The sequence below is a fragment of the Aythya ferina genome (assembly GCF_964211825.1).
Source record: "Aythya ferina genome assembly, chromosome: 2".
Taxonomy (NCBI): Eukaryota; Metazoa; Chordata; class Aves; order Anseriformes; family Anatidae; genus Aythya; species Aythya ferina.
The window spans coordinates 42,183,662-42,200,340 of NC_140297.1; the positions used below are offsets into that span (position 1 = coordinate 42,183,662).

At 40.8% G+C, this 16,679-nt stretch overlaps 1 protein-coding gene across 1 annotated transcript in view; it reads left to right on the top strand.

Annotated features, from left to right (window-relative positions):
* Positions 1-6,031: 6,031 nt before the first annotated feature.
* Positions 6,032-16,679, top strand: part of CMC1 (C-X9-C motif containing 1) — a 36,940-nt gene continuing 26,292 nt past the window's right edge. The window contains exon 1 of the mRNA XM_084508937.1: positions 6,032-6,179. Coding sequence (XP_084365063.1) covers positions 6,155-6,179 — 25 coding nt within the window. The 5' untranslated portion in view covers positions 6,032-6,154. The remainder of the gene's footprint in view (positions 6,180-16,679) is intronic.

Here is a 16,679-nt window from a genome sequence, read left to right on the forward strand (position 1 = left end):
CTTTTTAAAGAAAATAATGAACAGAAAGAAAACTTACAACTGCACACACTGTAGGAAGGAAGAAAACAAAAATCCTAAATCTGGTAACAAATAAGTTTCTAAATAAAACCTCCAATACAAGAGTTGATCTATAATTTCCATGAATGTATTTAGACAATAAAACAATCTGACCATAGTCTGTAGAGTAATTGTTCTTGTAAGGAGGGTAAATCACATGATAAAAGATACAGAGACTGGCTTGTTTTAGTGGTGGACCTTCCCCTTCCTTTTACACTACTGAGCTACTGTTATTTAAAAATCATGATGCCCGTCCAGTCATCTCTACCTGGTCTATGGTTTTTACCTTTGGGGTATATCTGAATTTGTTGAGATAAAAGAGGATGTTTTAAGGAAACAAAAGCCAATTAAAGATTGTGCTGCTGTGAGCAGACTTCGCCAAAGAAAGGGAATCAAACTGTTTTTCACTCTGGCAATTAGATCTAGTGGTGGCTGGCAAACATAATTATTATTTGATGCCGTTTTTCTAGTTGAGCAGATGGCCAGCTCCCTAGATACTCCTTCAGTGACTTCTTGCTAGGACAACAAACAGAAATGATGGTAAATAGTCACCCTGATTGGATGCTTCCAACTTCCCTAACACATGAGTGGAAAGGACTACCCCACGAAGGGAAAGGTTGCATTTCTGATGAAGTGATAAGAGACAGGCTACAGAGTCTCAAAATAGGCAGTGCCACTGGAGAGCTTGCCACCTAGAGACACACCAACTGCAGGTCTTGGAGCAAGACAGAGTCCAAGGTAACGCCTTCACTGTGAAGATAGTCCAAGAGTCTCATGTGTGACTTTACAGGCCTGCAAGGTCTGCAAGCTACTAGTATCCATTTGCTAGAACAAGCAAAATGAGAGATTAATCAGACAGGATAGAAATAGTTCAACACGCCTAGTGGTTTGTCTTCATGCAATAGTATATTCTGCTGTAAAGACCTCTGATCTTTAAACATTTAGAAACCAGACACACATATGCATTTAATTTTCTGCGGGTGAATAAATATAAAATATTCCAACATGCACTACAAAAAAAAAAAAAAAAAAAAGAAAAAAAAGAAAAAAAAAGACTACAAACTCATCCTTCATCTCCGTCTCTCTTCTGGAATAGATGTCTCCAGTCAGTGAAAAAAGCTAAGGAGGAAATGTCGTCTTTGACTCTAAATGTTAATTCTCATTTAAAGCTCCCCCACATCTCTCACCTATCAGTGAATGTATTTCACACGGGTAAGCATAGCAAAGAATCACAGCCTTTTACTGGAAGTCACATTTCATAAAACAAGATCAGAAATGTTAACAGCAAACACGGTGAAGATGTGCCATTTGAAAATACTCATTTGAACTCATTTGACCAAGGCTATTGTTTGGAGTTAAAAAAAAAAAAATCACACCTGTGTGCAGACAGATAGAGTCTCTTTATCTGGTAAGATCAAGGTGCAGAGACTTGTGCGATAGATAATTAATCTCTATTGCTATCTATAGTTTCATTGTTAACACTGTCTTGGTTGACGTGTGAAAATATGTTCACACCTTTGAAAATGAGCGATTAACTAATCAAATGACAATATGAATCTTAGAAACACAGAAATAACTGCAATCCAGCACTACTTATGACTATATTTTTATTTTTAATTTCATAAGAAGTGCTGAAAACCAAACTTCTCCATTATTTCTAGCATCCGTCAAGACCATAGGGAAATTAAAAGGTTCCCCCCCCCCCCGTAATCATCAGTGCAGAAAATTGTGACCACCATCATGGGTCTATTTTCACCAGAGTACACAATATTTTACCCTGCGGGAATTAATTGCTTGGAAAAATTTTCTTATATAGGCAAATTCCAGGAGACTGTAACAGAGAGAAGATGTAAGTAGCACTGACTAACCAGGGGCAGATACTATTAAGCAGTAGCCACTGTCCCATCATGAGCCTCTTAAGTAGCGATCGCGTGTATTAAGAAATGTAAGACTATTGGTCTTACACCAGTGCCCCAGGAAATGTCCCAATTAAGCGTGTTTTCTGGATAAGTATGTCAATTAAATGAAGCGTATAGTAATAACTTGTACAGAGGAGCTACACAGCAAAAGCCCCATGTTTCATCATAACTTCACAGGGCTGCAAAACGTGTGCAAGATGCGTATTTTAAAAGACTAAACACAAATGATATTATCCAAACGTCATTTCAAAACTTTCTCCAGCAATAAGATGCAAGATAGATCTCATGCTTATGAGAATCCTGCCTTCTGCTTTTTTTTTTGTTTCCTTTTTTTTTTTTTAATGAAACTATCCCATTATATCCTCAGATGCTCCCACAAGACAGAGCTCAAGTAACTGTCACTTCCACATGAAGGAAGGCAGTAAATCTATCTTTTCTCTCTATACAGAATGCTGATCTTATCTACATCTACTCTGCATATAAAAGCATGCAAAATATGTACTTGCAAAGTATTTAGCTTTTTAATCCATCTACTAAAATTCTTGACATGGCTCTTATCACATCTCTAACATTGTAATCTCTTCCATTCTTGCTGTGGAAATTGTTCTGTTTATATTCATTCAAATAGCTATAAAAATGATTTTTGTGTATTTGAGTCAGTCACTGTAACATCCCTTGCTACCACCACAATGACTCCTCAGCTATTGACACAAGCTATTTATCTTAATTTAAAGCCCCTTCTGGACAGTTTCTGTCTTACTGCCTTATTTATGCTATTTTTGTTTCACATAATGTCAGTCTCCTCTACTTATTTGTCATGATTTCTAATAACTTGTCTAACACTTTCTCTGATACTTTCTCATTTCCAATACTTTATAGTAGCCCCAAAGAGTGTAAGACTATTATCAGACACCCATCTCCACATTCCCTCACTCAAAACTATTTCAGCCCATCAAATCTCCAGAACAAAGTTGTTCTGTATTTTTTTTTCCATTTCTATTTCTTTATCTCTCCTGAAGACCTCTCTTATTCTTGGTGTTCTTCATTCTTCCCCATCACAAGTGAAAATCGGACTTGCAAAAAAAAATTGTTTTTGCTTTCCAGGCCCAATGCCGTTGGGCAGGGCAGGTTCTCTGGCTTACAAAGTTGTTGGATATTTCTCTTTGTATTTATTGTCTTTATCAAAGAACAGAAATACTACTTCAAAGCAAAGTTCTATCTAGCCTAGTATCCTGCCCCTGAAAACAATCAAAAGAATACAATACTCAGAGCTGACGTTTAGTTTCAAAGTTCTTCAATTTAAAGAAATCTTCACAGTTCTTATTCTGTAGGGCATATATAAATATTAGTAGCCAAGAGACTAAAAGCAGCAAAGATGACTAACTTGAATTATTTCATTTTTATTTATTCCAACTTACTGTTTTAAGTGTACACTCTCCTTTTTGGTTTTCATGCTGAAAGCTCCATTTTGCATCATATGTTTTCTTGTATTCTCTCATTGCAAATACATAACTTCGCGGATTGGCTGATATCTGTTTTTTCATCTCTCTTACATTCATTGCAGAAGTGGCATAGACCAAAAAAACTTAATAAAATAAATAAAAATAAATGGGTATGTTGCATTTTCACAGCCCTGTTCACTCAAGTATCAAATCAGTGTGTAAACTGTAACTGAAAGTGGTATAGCTTAATATCGCAAATACCAATTATAATATCTATATTCTAATCTAAGAAATGAGATCAAACTTGTAGTTTAAAAACAGAACATCACAAAGATACTTAATGCTCTATAACAGAAAAAATGCTCTAGATCAGCAAGACCCAAAGCAACCGTGTGGAAGATTTTGCCTACATCACGCTGTACTAATTTCTGTGAATGTATCAGCATGAAGAACGTGGCTCTTAGTGTGGCCTCAAGCTGAAACAGTCCACATTCAAATGAAAACACTGAATTATCATATGGGGAAAATCATGTAAATCGAGGAAAAACAAAACAAAACAAACAAACAAACAAACCCCCACAAAACTGTGAACTTGAAAGTCAGACCTTTTTTTTAAAGAAAAATAGTATTAAGAAGAAATAAAATGCTGTTGTGATCAAATTTCTTCCTAGTGATTTTTTCTAGATCGCTTATGTCTTGTCTTCCAGAAGCATACAAGGCCTACAGTGCTGCTTGAGGGAGACTCTTGGACTTCTGAGTTATCTAAGGAGGTGATGTTAATGCTTTTTTTAGGTTCTGATTTGCCTTTTTTTTTTTTTTTTTTTCCATCTTCTTGGTTGATAGTTGGCTGAATATGAGCCAGCAGTGTGCTCAGGTGGCCAAGAAGGCCAACAGCATCCTGGCATGTATCAGAAGCAGTGTGGCCAGCAGGGCTAGGTAAGTGATCGTCCCCCTGTACTTGGCTCTGGTGAGGCCGCACCTCGAGTACTGTGTTCAGTTTTGGGCCCCTCACTACAGGAAGGACATCGAGGTGCTTGAGCGAGTCCAGAGAAGGGCGACGAAGCTGGTGAGGGGCCTGGAGAACAAGTCCTATGAGGAGCGGCTGAGGGAGCTGGGCTTGTTCAACCTGGAGAAAAGGAGGCTCAGGGGCAACCTTATTGCTCTCTCTAAGTACCTTAAAGGAGACTGTAGTGAGGTGGGGGTTGTCACCATGTGCCTGGTGACAGGACGAGGGGGAAATGGGCTAAAGTTGCGCCAGGAGTGTCTTTGGTTGGATATTAGGAAGAACTTTACTGGGAGGGTTGTGAGGAACTGGAATGGGCTGCCCAGGGAAGTGGTGGAGTCACCATCCCTGGAGGTCTTTAAAAGACATTTAGATGTTGAACTTAGTGATGTGGTTTAGTGGAGGACTTATTAGTGTTAGGTCAGAGGTTGGACTCGATGATCTAGGTCTTCCAACCTAGACAATTCTGTGATTCCATAAGAGGCTACTGATTAAACAAACTGTTTTCCCATACCATTTGTCTGCCAAAAACATAGAAGAGGTTGGTAGGAAAAGAGAGGAGGCTCTTTGAAATTTTGGATTATATTTGTTAAAACAAGTCTTGACTTTCATCTCTTATTATATATCCTTGCTTTTAATTTCTCTTAGTTTCTGGGGAGTTGTGTTTTCAGCTTGATGAATGTAGGGTACTTTCTTACAGCTTTTCATTCCACGTTTCATTTCTCAAAGTGATCAACTGTACAACCAAAGAAAGACTGGTCAGTTAAATATATTGGAGACTCATAAATAAAAGATGCCAAAATTACTCCTCCACCCTGAAGTGTACTTCCAATATGTGTCAATACACAGGCAGACCAAATGGACACACAGATGAGTTAGTTGGTTTGAAAGGTACCAAACTTCTGGTGGCACTATGCAAAAACCAAAGTGCATTCTTTCAACACACCTCCTAATCTGTGTTTTTTTTTTTTTTTTTTTTTTTTTTTTTTTTTTTTTTCATTAGAAACCATGCTGTTCTTCACATTTTGCCTTAAAACCTGCATCTTTTTAGAAACAAGCAGGTATCTAGGAGCCCGTACTCATTTCTCGACGTTGTATCAAAAGCATATTTTGACATTTTGATCGCTGGCATTTACTACGCAGTGCTTTATGTGACAAGGTCCTTGCCTTGTGTCTGGCTTAAACCTCTTGAAAAAAAAAAAGTCATTTCCATGACACAGCATAAAATTTGAAAACCTTTACGCTGAACTGTGCAAACTGCGATAAAAAGGAAACATAAACCCTAAATAATTATGGTGTAGAGGGGCTCAGCTCCCCCCCACTAGGCCAACCATCTTGACAAGACAACGTAAGCGTATTCTGCCAAAATTTCTGGTAGGACACCAAATTTCCCTATTTTTTCCTATTTTGACTAGCAGCCACAGGAGCTTTGTCCCTAAGACATCGGGAACCAGGGAGCACTTTCTATGAAGGGCATAAGGGCTGCAGAGCAGCCACCCCTCCGCACACTGCGCATGCGCCCGCGCTCCCTCCTCCCCGCCCTCCCCTCGGCGGCCATCTCGCAGCTCCCCCACACACACCGCGCATGCGCCTGCGCGCCCCCGCTCCCTCCCTCCTCATTGCGCGCTCCCGCCGCCGCCCTCCGCCCGCCGGGGCCGGGTCGCTCCGCGCCTGCGCGGCGGCGGGGTCTCGCTACGCAAAGTGCGCAGCCGCCGGCGTAACGCGGGGCGCAGATGGAGCCTCCCCCTGGCGCTGCAGGTAGGGGCGGCCGCCGCAGGGGCAGGCAGGGAGCCCCCCCGAAAACCTCCCTTTTTTCCTCAAAAATCTTCCCTTTTTCCCCAAAAAGACCTCCCTCTATCCCCCAAAAGGCTTCCCTCTCCCCTCCGTGCTTCACCTCAGCCGGCCGAGCGGCCTGAGGGGGGTCCACACGGGCTGCCTCAGGAGAGGGCGCAGCGCGGCGGCCCCGCGGGCTCCCCTCAGGCTCCAGGCCGCGGGCCCGGCCCTCAGGCGGGGTCCGAGGGCCTGTCCTGCACCGTGAGGCCCCGCCGTGAGGAGGTGACGACGCCCAGCTGAGGCAGGGCTGCTCCTTGGTTACTCCCATCTCCTCCTCAGGAGCCTGAAGGATGCTGGCTAGGTTCTCGTGGAAGTGGCTTGGCCTGGTGTTACAGACCTCACCAGCAGGGCACTGGCGTGGTGGTCAAGCGCTGGTGGTGTTAGTGTCATCTAAGCATTCACGTCTTGCAGAGTTAAGGAAATGGTGTACGACTTACAGCCGTGTTTCAGCTGGTCGGTGTGCATCCGCAGCATAATTCTGCGCCCTCTTGTCCTTTGGAAGGAGTTTGCAGTAATTACAGTAGCTTAAATTAAGCTATTGTGTGTTCTTCGTGTACCAAAAAGGATGGCTCCAGGTGTTGGTATACAGCACTGCTTTACTTCCCTATTTGCACCTGTAATGCCATTATGTGTGCCTCCCGGCCCACGCTGTGGTTGTCTTTTAGCAGTGGTGGTACCGCTGAGGGTGTACCTTGGGTATATGCTCAGTGACACTAATACTGAGATTGATCTGCTAAGCAGTGGCATTGCTTACTGACACCTCTCTAAATCTGCTACCTTGTTATCCGGTATCTCTTACGTACCTCCCCCCAGCCCAGCCATCGGTCCCTGGCTGTTACGGCTCTGCTGAAAACCTCAGAACATGAACCGAAAGCGGAGAGGTCTAAGCGAGGTTGTAGGGAAAGTGGAACAATAGCTGCAAAAGGTGTGAGCTGCCCTGTTGGTATCAGTAAGGTGTTAACTCAGATACCCTGGTGCTGTGGTTTTTAATGTCATCGTTAACTGCTTCTTGGCTCATGTATGAGAAAAATAGGAAGAATCACAGTTTAGTAAATTGTTACCACGACTGATGCTCCATTTTAAGGTCATAAAAGATGCAGATATTCTCATGGCTTTTCCAGGCAGTAGGGAGTGAATATCAGGGAGTCTTCTGAAGCTCAGAATATAGAAGCTGTAAGTTATGTCATGATTTATACGGAAAGAGTTCTCGGACAGCCACAGTTTGGGAAGGAACTGTAGCTGTGTTATTAGGTGATTACATCCAGTAAATGAATAGGTAGATGAGTCCTTTGAGAAAATTCTGTTACTTGATTTTGTTTTATCCTTCTTAAGAATGAGCGTGCTGCTGCCCAACATTGAAGTTTTTTTTGTTGTTGTTGTTGTTGTTGTTTTTTTTTTTTGTATGCAGCACTTCTAAAATTGTCATTATAAGATGCTACTTTCAGTAGTAGAAATCATGCGATATTAGCCCATTTTCTTTCTAACTTGCATTTGGTTTTAGCTGTCATTTTCAAATAGTGATATCTGGATCCCTATTTGAGGACCCACAAGTGCTTAAAGAGAAAAGTAAGGTTATTGACAGCAGCTTAGACACGCAATACAGGGTTTGGCACCTACCCTGATTAGTCTTAGGGCTCTTAAAAACGTGTTGAAGGTTGATTTCATAATCATTTTCCTATGCTACATAAAGTGTGTGTTTCTGACTGTTTTGTGGTCATGTGGGAATCTAGGTAGTTAAATACAGCAGCAGTGTATCAGTGAAAGGACTAAAAGAAGGCTTGGGTCTCGTTTTGAAATGAAATGGACAGTAAGAGCTAGAAATGTATACTGGAAGGAGTGAAATCATGGCTTTGAACGATAGGAGGAAGCAATGGAAGATACAGCAGTGTAAAGGCAGTCAGTAAAGGGGAAAAATGTATACGTAAATAGAAGAACAGTCTCATCTTTTAATTAAATGTCCTTAGATAACACTGGTGATTAAGAATGTAAGTTACCCCATCATGAAGGGAGTTAAATTGGCTTGACCTTTTTGACGTTCTTAGTGTCTTTGGCCTCCGTTGGAAACATGAAGGAAAAGGATAAATGTGATTTCCTAAAGCTGTTTGACAGCACGTTTTAGAGAAAAGTTCAGCAAAAAGAACTAAGCAATGGATGATGCTTTGGGGCACTCTGCTGAGCGTTAGAATGCTGAATAATTTGAAAGGGTTCTTTAGAGTTGAAAATCCAGAATAACATCAGCAATCATTTTGTTACTGTAATCAGAAGGCTTTTGGTCTCTGTTAGTGTCAAAACACTTCATGCTCTACAACTTCTGAAAAATTGAATAATCACTGTTGTGTTTTGATCTGTAATGTTAGTTTTTAAGGATTTCATTCATTTTATACACGCTGATTGCTCATGAAATCCATAGGTGCAGAAATCAAAGATGAGTAAGATGGGCATTGTTTCGTCTTCTCTCTTAATCCTCACTTCCATTAAAGAAATATCAAGAAGAATGATATTTAGTCCTGTTGCTAAAAAAGCCTTGTTCTTAATTTGTTTGTGGCGTTCGTTCCCTGAAATGAAAGATGTGAACTGCATCTGAAGATGTGGAAGCCCCAGAGAAGCTGTTCAGCTGTGTCTTAAAAAAAAAAAAAAAAAAAAAAAAAAAGGTTCAAGAACTTAAATATTAAATTCCTTAAGGAGTTTAAACTTTTTTTTTTAACTAGAAAACTTTTTTTAATTTTCAGGATTGCATGAAATAAAAAGAGGAGCATGTGGTACTCTAACACTAGATAGTGGCTATTGAGCGTGCTGGGAAGAAATCTTATGGTGGTTAGCATCTCTACTGTTGGTGATTGGAGTGTTTCACTGGTCGGTAGATTTTCCTGCATATCTCCTTCATCCAAGTGCAGGTTACTTTGCTCTTTGTTACTGATTTCTTTTTTTCTGATATGAATGATTGTGAAGTTCTTAAGGTCACTGTTTAACTCGTGGTCTGTTTACTTCATTTTATATTCTTCAGATAATTTGTGATTTTTGTGGACCTTCCCCGGGTGGAAGCAAGCTGGAAATTCTTAGACAATATCTACTGTTAGTTAGAAAGGGCATAGGGTAGTAGGGATTTATACACTCAGGACCACTTCAGACAAAAGGTGCTCAAATGTTTGGGCTTCACTTGAAAGATGTGGAACCCTGTGTACAGGAATCCAGCTGTATCCGAGGTGGTGATAATTTTTGCTGTCCCAGAAAGTACAAAGTGTGTGTTTTGTTGCTGAAATATTGCTGTATGGTGTCTAAAGTGATGAGAAGCTGTGCTCAGAAGGATCTCAGAAGGATTTTACATCAGTTTACCACGTGAGTCATTCAGAAGTGTTTTACAATAGTAGAACTAAGGCGCTCTGGGCTGTTTTAATCCTCAGCTAGTCCATATACCTAGTGGGCTACTAATGTAGTTTGTGTACTTTGCTAGAATCTTCATCTGCAGCTTTTAAAAGGGAATTGGGGTGGGTTTAGGATGTTTTTTGCTCGTAGGTTGCTCCCACCCTAACCTTTCCTAACTGGCAGGTCTGTGATACGTGCACAACAGTTTGGGATAGTGGTAATGAACCAGCACAGTAAATAGTAAGCCCCAATCTGTAGTTAATTCTTCGTGACTTTCACCTGGCTCTGCTATTTGATCAGGAATGTAAAAAACCAAACCTCCCTGCGTCCAAAAAAGAACAGTGCGTGCAACTTCGGGGTTGGCTTCGCTTTTTAGTCAGTAGATGTATGAGCATTTGGAAGCCACGTGTAATTAAGAAATAAGTGCGCTGTCAGATTTGCTTTTCCTTTTCTTTCTAGATATTACAGACTAGCCACAATATAGCCATTGTTCATTTTTAGCAAACAGCCTTGTCAGTATTCTCGTAATCCAGTACTGCCATATTGCAAGAACACATGAGCCCCAAAGCAAAATGTAAGATAACAAATTCAGCCAGTGAAAAAGGTGAAAATTGACTTTGAGGTGATGATAGAATAGTGAGAAGTTAAAGCTTTGGAAATTTTCCCTGGTGTTGTCATCCCTGTACTCCATCTTAATTTAAAATGATGTGAATATTAGATAGAAAAATCTCAAAATCTGTAACTTCTTAAATACAAATAAATTTATTCATACACAGTTGGAAAAAATAAAGGTGGTTGTAGAGAAACTGTGCTGATCAGCCTCTTCTGCGTTTCAGTGAGGGTTTCAGGATATCACTTAGGTACTTCACTTGGATTATAACATTTCTATCACTGTGTGTTGCCCTTTGATACTCTAAAACCTTAGCAGAAAGCACAGTACTTCAGACTCTAGTTCCTTTGCAAACACCTAAGTGCAAATGAAGCTACCGCTTTATGCATTTCATGTATGCATAAAGATATGCAGGCCTGGTCTGTCATGACTTGATTCACGTTGGATGTATTTGACTCATAAAATCCATTGCTGTTAGCAGGATCCTGAATGTTTTTGTGGGACCAAAGTTAACAAGGGAGTATGCTGAAACTGTTTGTCACTTTGGCCCCATGAGCTTCCTGGCAGTAAGGGCACAGGAGACCACCCATGGCTATAGGATTGGGTACTTAAACTATTAATTTCATCTTCAACAAGTATTTAGATACGTATTTTTAAAAAATAGCCAAAACAACAACAACAAAAATAACAAAACCTACACTTGGAGGAAGAAATCATAGATTTTAGAAATACTTATTTTTTTTCTTCCCGTGACTTTAATAGGTCTATCTCTAAATTTGCTTGCTGCAACGATATGTGACTTTGTGTTTCAGAGTTGAGGTTTGAAGTAGTTGATAATACATTCAATGAAACAGACTTTTTGATAGCTATTTTTATGATGCACGTACACACAGATGAATTAGCATGAATTAATGTAAGATCTGTGGCTGTTATTTGATCCAAAGTGGATAAGCTAGGCAAAACAAAGGAGATGAAAATGTTGAATGCATCCTTTTCCTGGAGGAGTAGTAAGCTATAATTAGCTTTGCCCATTCAGAACACAACTGTTACGCGTGCACTAAAATAAATCTGAAATGGGTTTTGGAAAGATTGAACCTCTGGAGTCTATAGAGCCAACAGTCTGATGAAAGGAATGTTTGCCTCTAAGCACGCAATTAATGCTGCACTGCTACTTCCTTGATTAATAAAAGTATATTTTCCCAAGCCATTTTATAATTAGCTCATAGGAAAGGTTTAGAACAAAATGTTGAGCGCTGTATTTACAGCACAAATAATTTTTGTTGAGTGATAGAAAAATGACTAAGTTCCCAAGTTTAATGCACTTCAGTATCTCAGCTATAAACTTATTACTCGTTGTCTAGCCCATTGTATAAACTGTTTCTTACTGAAATCTCTAAAATATTTGAAGTACTACTTGGAGATTTTTTTTTTTTTTTTTTAAGTGTGCATAGCTGATCTGAACCAAGGAGATCCAAATTACAAGCTGTGCAACTAAATGCATCTTTTAAAAACTCTTACTGGAGTCGCTCAACGGACTTCCTCTTGGTTGCTAAAGGTGTAAGGCTTCTTCAGATATCTGGACAAGTTTTCAACTTTTTCTCAGTTTTTCTGAGTAATCTGTGTCCCTGCTACGTGAGGCCATATGAGAGATAGAAGCAGAGCTGTGAACTCCCAGCAGGTGCAGTGGCAAAGGGGTGAGCAGGGTCAGTCCAGTGGTGTTGAGGGAGGAAGGGGAGATGATAAAACTTCTTGAGGGACTCTGTTCAGTGAAAGCTTTCTTCTGTGTCCCCTTTTTCTAATAGACTTCTATGACAAGAGGCCTATAGTTTTCTATAGGACAAGGTGCTACAGTTCCTTTTATTTTTAGTAAAGCAGCTTTGTGTTTCAGTGTCCTCTTGTCCTCTTCACAGGCTTGCTGTCTACTGCACAGGACTACAATGTTGTCCTCTTTCCCTCAAGGCCTTCCTGGGACCTGCAGCTAGAGACTAGAAAGCAGTGAGAGTGTTCCAGTCATCTTCTGTTTTCCCAGCTTCCCACAGAAGGAACTGGATGTGTATTCTGCTGTTCTAGTGGTTGTGATGCTCTGGTTCCTACTAATGCTTGTATTTTCAGATTTTTTTTTCTCCATTTTTACAAAAATATTGAAAACTGTTGAATCAGATGGCTGTGGTCCTTGACCTTCCATGGCAATAAATAGTTTAAGCACCTAAGGGTTTTAATCAACTGCAGAAAATGACTACAATTGTATTCTTGTGCCCTAGATACTTACTGTATGCAACCAGAGAGCTGTGTCAGGCATTGAAATTAGCTAAATTTATTTGTGTGAAAAGAAGAAGAAAAGAAAAAGGAAAAAAAAAAAAGAGTTCTTAATGTTTTGCTGAACATGGATATCTTCCAGCTTCGTAATCTCTCTTGCCTACCTGTAATCCTTTACGCTATACTGAGATGGTATGGAGAATGATTTTCCCTTCAGAGGGATGCTCACTTTGCTATAGTTTCTACCCTTCTGTCTTTATTTTGGCAACTGCAAGCGTATACTCCTTACCTGTTCTTCATCTTCTCTTCTATTCTTTGTCCCTGTGAGAAGAGGCAGCATTTCTGGAGTGTGCTAATGTCTTCCTGTCTTTAGGACATTAAGTAGTTGACAGTCCCTAACCCTCACCCTCATTGTCAAGAGGCCCTGTGGCTTAGATGCTTTAACACTTGCAAGCCTGCATTTGGTTTTGATTCTGGCTTAACTTCCATGTATGTTTGTACAAAAATCTTGTTTTTATTGTTAATCACAGCCCGATTTTTGTAACCTTTACTCACTTAGCTTATGTTCATCCATATTTCCCATGTCACTTTTGATGTTATAGTGAATTTCAACAGAATGTAAGAGAGAGGTAGAATCTTAAATAATGAAGTTGCTATAACAAGCATACCCAAGTTTTGAGGGGCTGGGGTGTGGTGGGAGGGAGGTGAGGAAAAGCAGCTGCTAACATCTCTTTGGCCTGCTGGCAGCTGAGAGGTAGCGTGTTCTTGTCTCACTTTGCAGCCAAACTAGGATCGTCTTGAGCAGCCTTCACGGGAGAGCAGGTGAAGTGCGTGGAGGTTGCAGATGAGAACCAAAGGTATTGACTTTCAAATGAGAAAGGTGGACTAGGAAAACATATTTCTTGCTTGTCTGGGAATAATTTTATTGATATTTTGAAGAGAAAATAAAGCAGTAGGTAAAAAAAAAAAAAAAAACACAACATAGTAGGTGTGTTGTAATGCAGATTCTGTTGGGACTAGTCTGTAGCAAATCTGGTATTAGAATAAGAAATATCTTTGTGCAGAATAGTGAGCTATCAAAAGAAGTACTTATTATTCTAGAAATAGTAATATAGTTGAAAAAAGGCAAAAGGAATTGATGGTTTCACATCATGGTTGTCTCATGTTTTTTGATGAAGTCTTGCTTCTAAGGTGTTGTTTCTTTTAAAGTTCTTGCCATATAATGTTACTGCAGAGCTGATTTGGTTAGCGATGACGATTTCTTTGCAAGTGCTTATACATTGCTATCCAATACGGTTATTCCACATGTAAACATAGTTTTCTAGCTGGTATCTGGTATTAATATTTGTGCCTTATTTTTCTTTAACACTTTGTATAAATGCTAAGGATACCAACTTCAATAAAGTGTTTTAAGATCCTTCAATGAAAATCACTGTGTGTAATACAATACAACACAATACAGCTTAGAATCAGGGAAGAATATTAAAATGCTTTAGACATTACAGTTGAAATTCATGACTAGATGAAGTACTGCCCAAGCTGAACATCTGCATGAGACCTATTTGGTGATATAGTTGCACTCGGGTACATGAAGCTACCACCTAGACCTTTTAAGGTCTGACTTGAATTGCTCTTACTTCTCAGGGCTTAAAAACCAATCCTAGCCAACAAACTTCCTTTTAAAAAACAAACTATAAATGAGAATAAAGACCACTTCTGATCTCATTTCCTTTATAGTGTTCTGTAATTACCTTTGAATCAGTGTTGTAGCAGTCTTCTGGTTCTTCCTGGACACTGCCCTGTGCCCTCTCCATCCTGCCTGTTCAGCCCCTCCAGGTTTGATGACGTGGGACTAAAAAGCAGGAGTTTGCGTGGAGCGCAACAGCATCATGGTTGTGGTTGAGCTGGTGTTCACACCAGCGCAGCAGCTGACATCATGATGTCTTACATCCCTTTCCTTTTGAATAATCAAACAGCAAATTGGGTACTTCAGCTAAAACCCAGAAATCCCCTTTGACTCTTTGGGCTGACAGGGAGGCTCTCTCCCTCTCTGAAGGATGCCCTTGTCCCGTTTCCTTTTTGGCCCTGAGCTGTGTCCCTTTCTGCTCCCCTCTGTCTGCAGTGGGTGGCTGATCCTTGCTCTGGAGCCCTGTGCTGCCTCAGCTGCTGTCGGAGCTGTGGCTGCTGCTGCTGCTGACCTCTGCCAGGCGAAGAAACCCAGGCGCCCTTCCCAGGCCCTGGCTGCTTCTCCGTGATCTGCTGTGTTTCTGTGTGTGCTGGTGTAGATACTGATGGATAAAAGTTACATGAAATAATTCGAACTATTGTAATTGGATCTAGTCACTCCAAAGTGTAAACCAGCTGGGAAATCCTTTTTTGCTTGCATTTGACGAGTTAGTTTTCCATATCGAACTGGCTGCTTGCTCACTGTCTGGTTACATGCTGATGTGATGGGGTTGGGTGAGGGCAGTTGGGGACTTTCAAATGCCATTTTAGAGGCAGCTGGTATCTCACTTGCTTAGAAAAAGCAGAAAAGCATAGGCTATAATTTGAGCCAGGGATGCTCATGACAGCTGCAGTGTTCCCTCTGCTTGTTCCTGCTCTCACACGGTTCTCCTTTAATGGACCGTTTTATGAATTTATATAGTGAACTGGACTGGAGAATTTATCTAGCTGAAAAGTTGCCTGACAACAAATTTACTTCCCTTCAAACCAAATTAACGTCCCCTTTCAGCCCACAGGGGCTGCAAAAGACATGGAAATTAGCATAAAAGCAAATTAACTTGCTACATGAAACACTTTGTTTTCATTCTTTTCAGAGAATCATGGAATGGTTTTGTGTCGGAAGGGACCTTAAAGATGACCTCATTCCAACCCCCTGTCCTGGGCAGGGACACCTCCCACCAGCCCAGGTTGCCCAAAGCCCCATCCAGCCTGGCCTTGAGCACCTCCAGGGATGGGGCATCCACAGCTTCTCTGGGCAGCCTGTGCCAGTGCCTCACCGCCCTCAGAGTGGAGGATTTCTTCCTGAAGTTCAAGATAAATGTACCCTCTTTCAGTTTAAAGCCACAACCACTTGTCCTATCACTACACTCCCTAACAAAGAGTCCTTCCTCAGCTTTCTTATAGACCTCTTTAGGTGCTGGAAGATTGCCATAAGGTGTTCCCGGAGCCTTCTCTTCTCCAGGCTGAACAACCCCAACTCCCTCAGCCTGTGTTCACAGGAGAGGAGCTCCAGCCCTTTGAACATCCTTGTGGCCTCCTCTGGGCTCATTCTGATAGGTCCATGTCCTTGTGCTGGAGACCCCAGAGCTGAACGCAGGGCTCCAGGTGGGGTCTCAGGAGAGCAGAGCAGAGAGGGAGAATCACCTCCCTCACTCTGCTAGCCACACTTCTTTTGATGCATCCCAGGATGCGGATAGTTTTCTGGGCTGCAAGCGTGTGTTGCCAGCTCATGTTGAGCTTCTTATCCCCCAGCACCCTCAGGTCCTTCTCCTCAGGGCTGCTCCCAATCCATTCTCTGCCCAGCCTGTATTTGTGCTTTTGCTGTAGAAATTCCAAGTAATAAATCTTGGAGATGCGTTTTTAGTTCCGATTCTGTGTATTGGCTATCAGAAAGCTCAGTTTTGTTACCAGATTCCTTTGTTAATACTGCAGATTCAATGATATGCAGCCTCATAGCATTAACAAACTTTAAAAGGTGGTGGGTTAGAAATGACCAGAGAAATGTAAATCTCTGTTGTCTTTTGATCTAGAAGTAACTGCAGATACTCTGAAAAACAGTGTTTGGAAAGGGGTAGGTAACTTAAATTCTGCATGTTTCCTTAATTCAGTATATCATGTTTTTTCTTTCATTTAATCCAAGTTTTAAATAAGCTATTTAAAAGTGAGATGAATGTCAGTCAAAATAACAGTGTATCTGACAGTTTTCTTAATGTGAGCACCGCAGCTGATTCTGTGTTGAAGAGTAATACCAACATCAAAGGGTAAATAAATAGCGTGTTTGGGGAGGAAATTGAGGTATTTAGCGTAATGATGTTGGACTACACCATTTTCCATACAAATATCCTTTAAAGGGCTTTTAAATCAGAACATAAGAAGTAGAAAGCTGTGCTTGATAAATTCTCACTCCTTTGTTTTGAAGAGAGTGGATTTAGGGGGGAAAAAAGAAGCACTGCATTTTCACACAGTCTGTG